The 12,118-nt window shown below is 44.3% G+C and overlaps 1 protein-coding gene across 6 annotated transcripts in view; it reads left to right on the plus strand.

Moving 5' to 3' along the window:
• The window catches only part of srgap2 (SLIT-ROBO Rho GTPase activating protein 2), a 286,112-nt gene that overhangs the window by 237,321 nt on the left and 36,673 nt on the right, over positions 1–12,118 (plus strand). For all 6 annotated transcript variants that reach the window (XM_062978583.1, XM_062978584.1, XM_062978586.1 and 3 more), the window contains one exon: positions 1,880–1,907. In XM_062978583.1, the coding sequence (XP_062834653.1) occupies positions 1,880–1,907 (28 nt within the window). The remainder of the gene's footprint in view (positions 1–1,879; positions 1,908–12,118) is intronic.

The following is a 12,118-nucleotide window of genomic DNA, read 5'->3' on the forward strand; positions in this document are numbered from 1 at the left end:
ATCTATATGCTGATTGTAAAAGTTTATTCTTCTGCGGTCCATTTTCTTTTAGATTTCATTGAATGAGCCAGAATGACATACATCTCTTTTTCTTCCATCTGAGTCAAGTTTGGCAGTATGCAAACTGGTCCTATATTTGCCTGCAGTGATGGTCTAAATCAGTGTTTCTCAAATTCTGCTCCTCCAGATGTTTTGGACTTCAGCTCCCACAATTCCTAACAGCAGGTAAGCTGGCTGGGATTTCTAAGAGCTGACGTCCAAAAGACCTGGAGGAGCAGAGTTTGAGAAACACTGGTCTTAGTGAAGACCAGCTCACAGAAATCAAATCCTGGCATGATGGAAGTTCTGTAGCTGTCTGGTACTTCGGTCCAACATTTTCTCTTTCCTCCATAGTATCATTCTGCTGCATCTGCACAGTTAAGCTTCACCTTTGTTGCTGAAAGCTAAAGTGGCCTCAGTGGAAATGAACCCAATACCAGCTTTGGCTAGTAGAACAGCTGCCATAGATGTAGTCCACCATAATGATCAATGGATCTATATCCTCAGAAATGAATCTGTATGCTGGGCTTTATGCTAGACTGCTATTTTTTAAAAATCGACACCTTTTGTGGGTTACACGGATTGAGGTGATCCACAGGGTTCATTATTGTAACTCCCACAAGGAATAGTCCATGGTAATTGCTAATTTGTAGTGAGTTAAGGTTGAGGTGTTTTTATTGCTGTATTGCTTAGGACCCTTTTTTTCCCTAAGGGACCTCTTTTTATATTTGCTATTTCAGCTTTTATATTCTGAAAGGGAGATGTTGATTTTGGTGGATCACTTTATGCTCATTTGGTCTTGGTGCAGAAGAGAGTTTTTTCCATTTTAATGACCTTGGTCTGGAGTGTGATCTATTTGAGATCATGTGGTTCTTAGGGGAGTGTTTCTGCCAATAGCTGAAAACACATGAAATCATATGTTTTGGACATCTTCCTAACATTATTTTAGTAACAGAATTACTATTTCCTTGGTTTTGTATTTTTGTGATTTTATTGTGTGAATCAGGTTGAGATTTAAAACAAAAACACTAAATAAAATGTCTTCAATAAAATGAGCACTGTTATTAATGTTTGCTGTTTCTCTCTCAGTGGCATGCAGCTCCATCTAATAGTACAATTCCTTTCACTTAAAGTGAACTTCACTTGAATTTAGTACAATTAGTTTAACAACTATCAGTTTAGAAAAGAATCCAGCCTCCATCCCATTCATAGCAAAGAAGAATTAGTGAAAACTTAAATGCCCATTCTACCCTCTTTGGATCATGCATTGGTATTGGAGAAGATAAACAGTCTCAATGAGACCATTGGTAACTGTAAGCTTGTTATTTCAGTGTAGCTTAATTTATCCACATTTTTTTTCTTTAGTTGGCCACGTGTTTTAATAAAGAACTGCTGTTAGGTGTGTATTAATCACTGAGAGAGAAACCGATTTGCATTTTTCTCCCCCTTCTGGCTCTAAATCAACTAGCAGAACACACCTAGTTTAGCAAGATACTGTCTATAAATTATCACTAACTGACACCAGAATGATAGGATTTTGTAAGGGGTTTCTCTACAATTGAAAGTAAAAGATTAAGTGTAGCCTTATGTTAGCAATAAACGCTGTTGTTTGCCCATTTGGGCATTACACTGCTTTTATTTTAGATGACTTAATTTTTCTAAAATTTGTAAGTAAATCAGTGGAAATGTGTTCTCTACCTCCAGTCTTAGAAAAGGCCATTTATAAGCCAAATAAGCGCGTACTTTAATTGTTATGATTATCTTGACATTTGCCTTTGCTTTCTCTTCCTGTGCTCCCTCCTCCACCAATGGTGGTTCACCCTCATGTTTGGATAAGCAGCAGACGCAGCTCTACCATAAGGAAGCAGGTAATAAACATGTTGTACATTTTTAAAAGATTTGGTGAGATTAGGTTTATGGTCACCCAGTATTTGTTTTACTTACCGTATATACTCAAGTATAAGCTGAGTTTTTCAGCCCTTTTTAAAGGATGAAAAAGTCCCCCTTGGCTTATACTCGAGAGAGGGTCCAAGCGGAAAGGCATGGGGCTGAAAAAAGCCCTTCTTTAAGCCCCCACCAGGACCCTTACCAACCCAGCACTCATGGCAGTTCAATCGCTGTCATACTTCATTAACTGTCAGTGTAGATTTACCTGGAGAAGGCAGCAAAGCCGGGGGGGGGGGGGGGGGGTCCAGGAAAGGAGTGCCAGCCTTTCCCATAGGAAGCAAAAGGCCACCAAAAGGGAAGTAATTGCCGGCTTTGGCTCAACTCTTTTGCAGCTCTCGCATTGCTATGGATGTTTTCCGCGCACGAAGAAGAGTAGGGAGATAGGCGCATGCGCGTGGCAAAAGGAAGATTTAGGGAGACGCGCAAGGCCTCCCTTCTCTACCCGCAAGTGCCTCCCTTCCTGCTTGCCTGCAACTAGGTTTCACTGCAGATCAGCAGCTTCCTGCTTATCTTGCTACATGCACCTCCCTTGCTCTTGCTTTTGCCTAGACGGTCCAGAATTCTTTTGTCCCTCATGGATAATTCGCAATACAATATTGCAATATTGTCACAATGGAGGAGCTACGTCTTACTGTAATTGAACAATATGGGAGGAGCTAGGATGTTTCTCAAGGCCATCTTTGACTTGAGGCTTCATTGCAATCACTTGTTTGTTTGTTGTTGCTGTTGATTAACTCGAACCATGCAGAAATCCCAGTTTAATTTAATTTGGCCAGAAGGTAATCTGTTTCTATTCTAAAATCAGTTCTGTATCAGAGTAACAAGTTCCATGTGTTTCTTACTGATGATAGAGCCGGCAATTTGCTTTACATCTTTCTTTCATATTGAAGAAATTAAAGACAAAATATTTTGCCAATGCAAGCTTTGCAGATAGGATATGCCAAAAATCCAGTATGTTGTTTTCATCCAAACCCAGTTCTTTGTTGCATGCATATATGTTTGCTTTCATGTTTATATGTTATGAAGTTTTCTTTTGGAGTGAAATGAAAAATTTTATATGATCTTTAGTTGTGTTTATTTTTGTATACATTATGCACATACAAGGGGGATCATGGCAGAAAGGTTTGCCCTGACTTATAGAGTTGCTTCTCCTTCTGAAACTACATAATTGAATTCTCTTTTATTTTCTAAACATCTTCTGCATATTGCTCTTTTAGAAACAGGAATCTTTGGTGAGCTTAAAAGACTTGGGTTTTGGAGAGAGCTGCTTTGCTTAAGCTTTTCAGAATTAGTGTATAGTGTGTAGAAGCTCTTAAGTCAGGCATGGTAATTATGTGTCCCATCAGATCTTGGACCATAAGTCCCAGCAGCATAGCCAGTGCCTAGGAATGCCAGTAGATCAACCACTTCTGGAAGGCCACATCATTTATACCTCTGCTCTTAGATTCTCTATGGCAACCTGGTACACCCCAAGGGGTTTGGATTGCAGCTCTCATAAGCCCTAACCCATGGGTCCCCAAACTTTTTAAACAGGGGACCAGTTCACAATCCTTCGGACCATTGGAGGGCCGGACTATAGTTGGCCACCAAGCAATAATAACAATAATAATAATAATAATAATAATAATAATAATAATAATAATATCAAGACCTCAAGATCGAACTGCAAAGGCTCTGGCAGAAACCAGTGCAGGTGGTCCCAGTGGTGATTGGCACTTTGGATGCCATGCCAAGAGATCTCAGCCGGCATTTGGAAACAATAGACATTGACAAAATCACGATCTGCCAACTGCAAATGGCCACCCTACTGGGATCTGCGCGCATCATCCGAAAATACATACAGTCCTAGACACTTGGGAAGTGTTCGACTTGTGATTCTGTGATACGAAATCCAGCATATATATCTTGTTTGCTGTGTCATACAATTTAATAATAATAATAATAATAATAATAATAATAATAATAATAATAATAATAATAATAATAAGAGACCCTTTGGGCATTGAGTCCAACCTCCTTCTGCCTTTGTGCACCAAAAGCACAAGCAAAGCACCCCTGACAGATGGCCTCCCAGCCTCAATGTTATGATTGAGCCTCATGGCTCTGTTATTGACAGACGTGGGCGTAAGACTCCTCGAGAGTCAGATACTCTCGAGGAGCGAGAGAGAAAAAGACTGCGAGACATATTTGCAGCACCATCTGACGAGGAGTCTTTCGAAGGGTTTACGGAGAGAATGGAGGAGGGGCTGGTTAGCTCAGAGGAGGATGAGATGGATTGGACTCGGGTAAGGGAGGAAGTGGGTGCCACTGGCCATGATGGGACAGAAGATGAATGGGGACCTTCAGGATTAGACCCATGGTTTAGCTGGAGGGATGGGACGGGATCCACAGCTGGAGATGCTGTTGGGCGTAGTCAGAGGTGTTCCAGCTCTGACGAGGAAAGTGATGAGGAAACGCCCGGGTTAAGGAGGACAGCTGACAGTGATGAAGATTTGTAACTGGCATAAAATGGGGCTTGAGAGCAATTGCAAATTGCGTTGGGCAAGGTAATCTGGGCAAACGCTTGGGATCCGTGTGTGTGTGGGACGCTTCCCTGAAGACTTGTGTGCTTTCCTGTGCTGTGACGTAAGTTGATTGGAATCCAGGGTCAGACGGCGGGAGGGATTGTGTGGGCATTTGTTTGTGCAAACCTGTGCTTACTCTTATTAGCTTGACCTTCCGTCGTCTTCTTGACGGACGCCATCTCCTGCTTTGAGAACTCGGACTGAACTGACCACGGCTTGTCTTCCCCCCTTCTTGGACTTGGAAAAACTACAAACGTCTGCTTCTGGCTTTGATCTACGGAACGGAACTGGTCTACTCAACTGCTACAATCCTTGGCTGATTTACTCGTGTTGGAGATCCTGTCTGCTGTGTGTGTGGGGGAGCGACGCAAGTTACTCTAAGCACAGTGTTGGCAGCAGAGAGGAATCTGCTGCCAATTAGTTGCATTCTTTGTATCTTTTGTTCCTTGGCTTTCGTTTCGTTTACACCCAGGCTGACGCAAGCAGTTTGTTTTTACCCGGATTAAACTCCGGTTTAATCCGGTTTATCTTTTGAACATTTACTTTTGCCCCTTTTTGTTCCTAAAGGCAAAAACTGCCTGGCCCTTGTGTTTTACGGGCATTTTTGAGTTCTGTAATCTAATAAACTCTGTTACTTTGAATCTTGTGGCGTTCTGTCCTTGACAGATTGCCCAACGCCCATAAAAAGTTTATTGCAGCAATAAACCCGTCAGGAAGACGATGGATGAGTTACGGGCCAAAGTAGACCAATTGCAAACGGCTTTTACCGTTAGCCAAACAGCTCAGGCTGTGAAAGGACATGTTTTGACTCCTGAACGCTTTGACGGAACCAGGTGCAAGTTGCCAACCTTTTTGGCACAAGTGGAGCTTTATTTTTCTCAGCTCAGTGCTCATGCTTTTCCTACAGACACTAGCAAGGTGGCCTTTATTTTGAGTTTGTTGACCGGTCCCGCAGGACAATGGGCCACTAATTTAATTTTGGGAAATGACCCAGTCAAGGACAATTTGAATAATTTCAAAAAGTTGTTAACTGATACTTTTGGGGATCCTCTCCGCACGGAGAACGCTGGGTGGGCTCTGTATCGGTTGAAACAGGGAAAGGGGACTGTTTTGGATTACTTAAATAAGTTTAACCTGTATCGCCACCAGCTGGATTGGGGGGAAAATGCATTCATGCTTTTATTTACTGCCGGGTTAAGTGATATGCTCCAGGATGAATTAGCACGCTTGGAGCCGGCTGAAAGCTGGGACGCCTTAGTAGCTAAGGTGCTGCGTTTAGACGCAAGGTTCGAGGCTCGTAAACACTCAAAAGCAATGTGTGCGCCACCCATGCATGTAACCAGGGCACCTGTGGTGATGGGGGAAGAGCCCATGGAGCTTGGGGTCTTTAAAAAGCTGTCTACAGAGGAAAAGAGCCGTAGGAGGCAGCTGGGCTTGTGTTTGTACTGTGGGAATGCTGGGCATTTTGCCAAAAATTGTAATGTGAAACCTTCCCAGCTTTCGGGAAAAGGCCAGCCCTAGTGCGACGTGAGTCCAACGCACTAGGGCTCCTCAAGCAGTCAACTGAGGGGAGGAAGCATGTTTTCGTACCCATTACATTATCTGTTGGGGGAAGGGAACTTGTTTCTACTTTGGCACTGCTGGACTCAGGGGCTACGGTCTCCTATGTAGATATTGAGTTTGCTAAGAAGCATGGCATTCCTAGAGTGCGCAAGGCATGCGACGTGTGGGTGGAAGGAGCAGATGGGAGACTGCTGGAGACTGGGGTGGTTAACCATGAAACCTCAGCAGTAACGTGGGAGGTGCAGGGAGTAACGGGAACGTTTGTGTGGGATATTACGAGCTTGCCTAGATATGATGTGATCCTGGGGATGGATTGGCTAGCTGTAGTAAACCCACAAGTAGATTGGGCAACACGTAAAGTGATCTTAAAGAGGCAGGATTGTTGCACTCTAAATGTTACTCATTCTGATATGGAGGGAGTGCCTGCTGAGTATGGGGAGTTCTCTGATGTATTTTGTAAAAGAGAAGCGGACAAATTACCACCGCACAGGCCATATGATTGCGCCATCAAGTTGGCAGAAGGTGCGAAACTGCCAGCAGGGAGGCTGTATGCCTTGACTGTACCGGAAAGGCAAGCTTTGCGGGAGTTTCTAGATGAAAATTTAGCCAAGGGGTTTATTCGCCCATCTAGTTCTCCAACTGCGGCACCAGTATTCTTTGTAGCCAAAAAGACTGGGGAACTTAGGCTGGTCTGTGACTATCGGATCCTAAACAAATACACCATTCGGGATAGGTACCCGCTCCCTTTAATCTCGGAACTGTTATCAAGGGTGCAAGGGGCTAAGGTCTTTACCAAGCTTGACCTGCGGGGGGCCTATAACTTAATCCGTATACGGGAAGGGGATGAATGGAAGACGGCATTTAACACGTGTTTCGGATGCCACGAGTTCCGAGTCATGCCTTTTGGGCTTTGTAATGCTCCTGCGGTATTCCAGAGGTTCATGAACGATGTGTTCAGGGACCTAATTGATCAATTTTTAGTGATTTATTTGGATGATATCTTGATTTTTTCTAAGGACGAGAAAGAACATCGTCAACATGTCAAGCAGGTTCTGCACCGACTGCGGGCTAATGGGCTTTTCGCCAAGGCTTCCAAGTGCGTCTTTCATGTGCCTGAAGTGGAGTTCCTAGGTCATGTAGTGTCAGGTAGGGAACTTAAAATGGACCCACATAAGGTTGACGCCGTCAACTCATGGCAGGAGCTGAAGACTAAGAAGGATGTACAAAGGTTCTTGGGTTTCGCTAATTACTACCGGGAGTTTATTCCGAATTTTGCAAAGCTCACGGTACCTTTGACGCAGCTTCTGCGCAAGAAACAGCCATTTGTGTGGGGGCGGGAAGCTCACGAGGCGTTTCTACAACTAAAGTCTAGTTTTCAATCGGACAACATACTAACCCATCCTGATGTTGACAGACCGTTCGTGGTAGAAGCGGACGCTTCTAGCTACGCGTTGGGGGCTGTATTGTCTCAGAAGGATTCCTCAGGGACCTTGCGTCCCTGTGGATTTTACTCGCGGCAACTAACACCCTTCGAGCAGAACTATACCATATGGGAGAAGGAGTTGTTGGCGATTAAGGTGGCGTTTGAGGTGTGGCGGCACTGGCTTGAAGGGGCACGGCACCAGATCGTGGTCAGATCTGATCACAAGAACTTAGAGCACTTGCAAACAGCAAAGAAGTTAAACCAGCGTCAAATCCGCTGGGCTTTGTTTTTCTCCAGGTTTAACTTCAAGGTGCAGTTCGTGGAGGGGAAGGCAAACTTGCGGGCCGATGCTTTATCCCGCAAGCCGGAATTTAAGACCAATGAGCAGGTAGTATGTCAGACCATCTTGCCTACTGCCTCTCTGTGTGTTGTAGATAATGAGCTTGGGTTACATGACCAGATCCTTGAGGCTCAGAAGGATGATGTGTGGACTCAGGAGCAACTGATGCTGCTCTCTGCAGGTAACCGTACCATACTGCCGCATCTCCAGGATCAAGACGGGGTATTGGTGCGTAGGGGGCAGGTTTACGTACCAGTAGGGACCCTCAGGTTGGAGGTGATTAGAGCCCACCATGACGAACCCATGGCTGGGCACTTTGGCAGGTTCAAGACCGTACAGCTTATCACCAGGAGCTACTGGTGGCCAAAGATGCGGCAAGACATTCTGCGCTTTTGTGACAGCTGCGCCGTTTGTCAGCAGAGTAAGACGCCTGTTGGGCGCCCTAGAGGGTTGTTATCGTCTTTACCTGTTCCGGAGAGGCCATGGCAAATCATTTCCATGGATTTTATTTCAGATTTGCCTAAGTCTGGGGGTTATACTTGTATTTGGGTGGTGGTGGATTTATTTAGTAAACTGGCTCATTTTATTCCTTGTTCAACCATTCCGGCGGCCCCTACGTTGGCCTTACTATTTACAAAGCACATCTATCGTTTGCACGGAGCACCCGAGGTGATTATTTCAGATAGGGCTCCGCAATTTGTGTCACGCTTTTGGAAACACTTCCATGAGTGTTTGGGGACTAAGTTAAACGTGTCTTCAGCTTTCCATCCGCAAACGGATGGACAGTCGGAACGGGTTAATGGGCTCTTAGAGCAGTATCTGCGTTGTTTTTGTTTAGATCAACCCACGGCTTGGGTAAAGTGGTTACCGGTGGCGGAATTTGCTTACAACAATGCGGTGCACACGTCTAGTCAGCATACGCCATTTGAGCTAACTTATGGTTTTCACCCACGGGGAGGTGTGGCGCCGTCGACCAATGTGGTCTCTTCGGACCCTGTGTACCGCTCTTCGGAAATGGCTGCATTGCATGATGTTGCCCGTCGCTTACTGTTGGAAGCTAAGGCAACGCAGAAGACTCAGGCTGACCGCCACAGGCAGGCAGGGGAGGAGTTGGAAGAAGGGGATTTGGTGTGGTTATCTTCCAAACATATTAAACAGGCTGGGGGAAAGTTTGCGCCTCGGTATTTGGGTCCCTTTCCTATCGTTAAAAAGATTTCTTCTGTTGCGTTTCGTTTGCGTTTACCGTCTAGTTTAAAGGTCCATCCAGTCTTTCATCGTTCGCTGTTGAAACTTGATACCTCTAGTCGTCGTGGTGCTATAGCGGAGGGTATCACTGCCACTTCTCCGCCATCGGGGGAGGAGGCCTTTGTGAGAGGGGATAGTGTTATGATTGAGCCTCATGGCTCTGTTATTGACAGACGTGGGCGTAAGACTCCTCGAGAGTCAGATACTCTCGAGGAGCGAGAGAGAAAAAGACTGCGAGACATATTTGCAGCACCATCTGACGAGGAGTCTTTCGAAGGGTTTACGGAGAGAATGGAGGAGGGGCTGGTTAGCTCAGAGGAGGATGAGATGGATTGGACTCGGGTAAGGGAGGAAGTGGGTGCCACTGGCCATGATGGGACAGAAGATGAATGGGGACCTTCAGGATTAGACCCATGGTTTAGCTGGAGGGATGGGACGGGATCCACAGCTGGAGATGCTGTTGGGCGTAGTCAGAGGTGTTCCAGCTCTGACGAGGAAAGTGATGAGGAAACGCCCGGGTTAAGGAGGACAGCTGACAGTGATGAAGATTTGTAACTGGCATAAAATGGGGCTTGAGAGCAATTGCAAATTGCGTTGGGCAAGGTAATCTGGGCAAACGCTTGGGATCCGTGTGTGTGTGGGACGCTTCCCTGAAGACTTGTGTGCTTTCCTGTGCTGTGACGTAAGTTGATTGGAATCCAGGGTCAGACGGCGGGAGGGATTGTGTGGGCATTTGTTTGTGCAAACCTGTGCTTACTCTTATTAGCTTGACCTTCCGTCGTCTTCTTGACGGACGCCATCTCCTGCTTTGAGAACTCGGACTGAACTGACCACGGCTTGTCTTCCCCCCTTCTTGGACTTGGAAAAACTACAAACGTCTGCTTCTGGCTTTGATCTACGGAACGGAACTGGTCTACTCAACTGCTACAATCCTTGGCTGATTTACTCGTGTTGGAGATCCTGTCTGCTGTGTGTGTGGGGGAGCGACGCAAGTTACTCTAAGCACAGTGTTGGCAGCAGAGAGGAATCTGCTGCCAATTAGTTGCATTCTTTGTATCTTTTGTTCCTTGGCTTTCGTTTCGTTTACACCCAGGCTGACGCAAGCAGTTTGTTTTTACCCGGATTAAACTCCGGTTTAATCCGGTTTATCTTTTGAACATTTACTTTTGCCCCTTTTTGTTCCTAAAGGCAAAAACTGCCTGGCCCTTGTGTTTTACGGGCATTTTTGAGTTCTGTAATCTAATAAACTCTGTTACTTTGAATCTTGTGGCGTTCTGTCCTTGACACTCAATGTTGTTGTTGTTAATAATAATAATAATAATAATAATAATAATAATAATAATAATGATGAAGAGAACCCTTGGGTCATTTAGCCCAACCCCTTTGTACCGTGGGGGCCGGATAAATGGCTTCGATGGGCCACATGTGGCCCCGGGCCTTAGTTTGGGGACCCCTGCCCTAACCAGATCTCATTAGCCCCATAAGTCCCAACCAACAAGACGAAAAGTTGGAGTTTGTCAAAGGGTTTCAGGGAAATCTAAAAGCATTGCTGTCATTAGATTGCCTACCTCTCTCCAAAGTCTCTTCTATATACCCCTATATTTAGTTTGTGTCAGTTCAATACCATTTGACTTTCAATGCTCTTCTTATTTAAATTGTCCTCGTGAAATTGCTTTGAGGTACAGGCAGTCCCCAAGTTACAAGCATCTGACTTAAAAAAAAAAACCTCTTAAGAACAGGGGTGATACAACAGAAAGTGAGAGAAATCTACCCCTCAGGAGGGAAATTCACTCCTGAAAGAGTTATCATGGGCAAAAGGGGTGCTTCCACTGAAGCTTTCTCACCAATCCTTGTCTCCACAACAAGCCACAGAAAGTGATGTGAAATCTTCTGAACGGGCACAGACAGCAAAATAAACACTACCGGAACATTAACCCTCCTAATGCTACCCAACGCTAAGAAATTTATAGTTTTGGCTGTAGTTACACTTAAAAATGTACCTGTTATGACATACATACAAATTCAACTTAAGAACAAACTTATAGAACCTATCTTGTTTGTAACTTGGGGACTGTCTGTATACTCTTCCAAGATGGGTCGTCTCAAAGAGGCTGTTCCAATAAAGAGAGTCTTCTTTCTATTCAACTGCAATAAAATGTACATGGCTATGACAGGGGAGAGAAAACATACCTAATATTATTTATTTGTTTAGGAAATTTATATCCCGCCTTTCCCACTCAAGGGCCCAAGGCAACTTACAGCCAATAAAACATACGATATACAAGTTGAAATCAATTTAAATGATAGCAGCAATGAAGCAGTGAAATAATAACCTCGGAATTGATGCAATTGTTTAATGTTTTAATGTTTATGTCTTATATCAATGTCTATGATCGATGTTTTATAGTTTTAAAGATTTGAGTTAAATGTTTGAATCACAATTACATGTTATTATATTATATTATATTATATTATATCCAGCAGAGTTTGGAAGAGTTACTTTTTAAGACCAAAAACTAGCACAGGAGGGAGAATTGGAGAGTTGTCTAGAAGTAATTTTGCCAGGCTTTGATCTTCTGTGGGAGCACATTTTGTCTTCAAGTTAGCTTACCTTGTCCAATTCAATAGCAATTACCTAACAGACAGAAAAAGAAAGGGCATGCGTCCAGGGTAGCATGTCAGAAGGGGAGAGATTTTTCTCCTCTCCCAGTAATGTCAACTACTTCAGCACAGCAAGATTTGCCCTATCTCCAGGAGTCTTGCTAAATGCATCTGATTTACTTTGTCCCATAGACTGTTTCGGGAGCCATGAAGAACCAAGCCCACCCCACTCCGTAACTCCCTGCTGTTTAATTGCACATTTCTAGATCATGTTGATAAAATGCATGAAACACAAGAATTAGCTTTTATATGGTAAATCTGAGTGCTTTATTTAAACAAATTGCAAGTAAATGTTTAAAGCCTCCAAATTCAGTCTTCTCCAGATCCCTTCAATTA

The sequence above is a fragment of the Anolis carolinensis genome, chromosome 4 (genome assembly GCF_035594765.1).
Source record: "Anolis carolinensis isolate JA03-04 chromosome 4, rAnoCar3.1.pri, whole genome shotgun sequence".
NCBI lineage: Eukaryota > Metazoa > Chordata > Lepidosauria > Squamata > Dactyloidae > Anolis > Anolis carolinensis.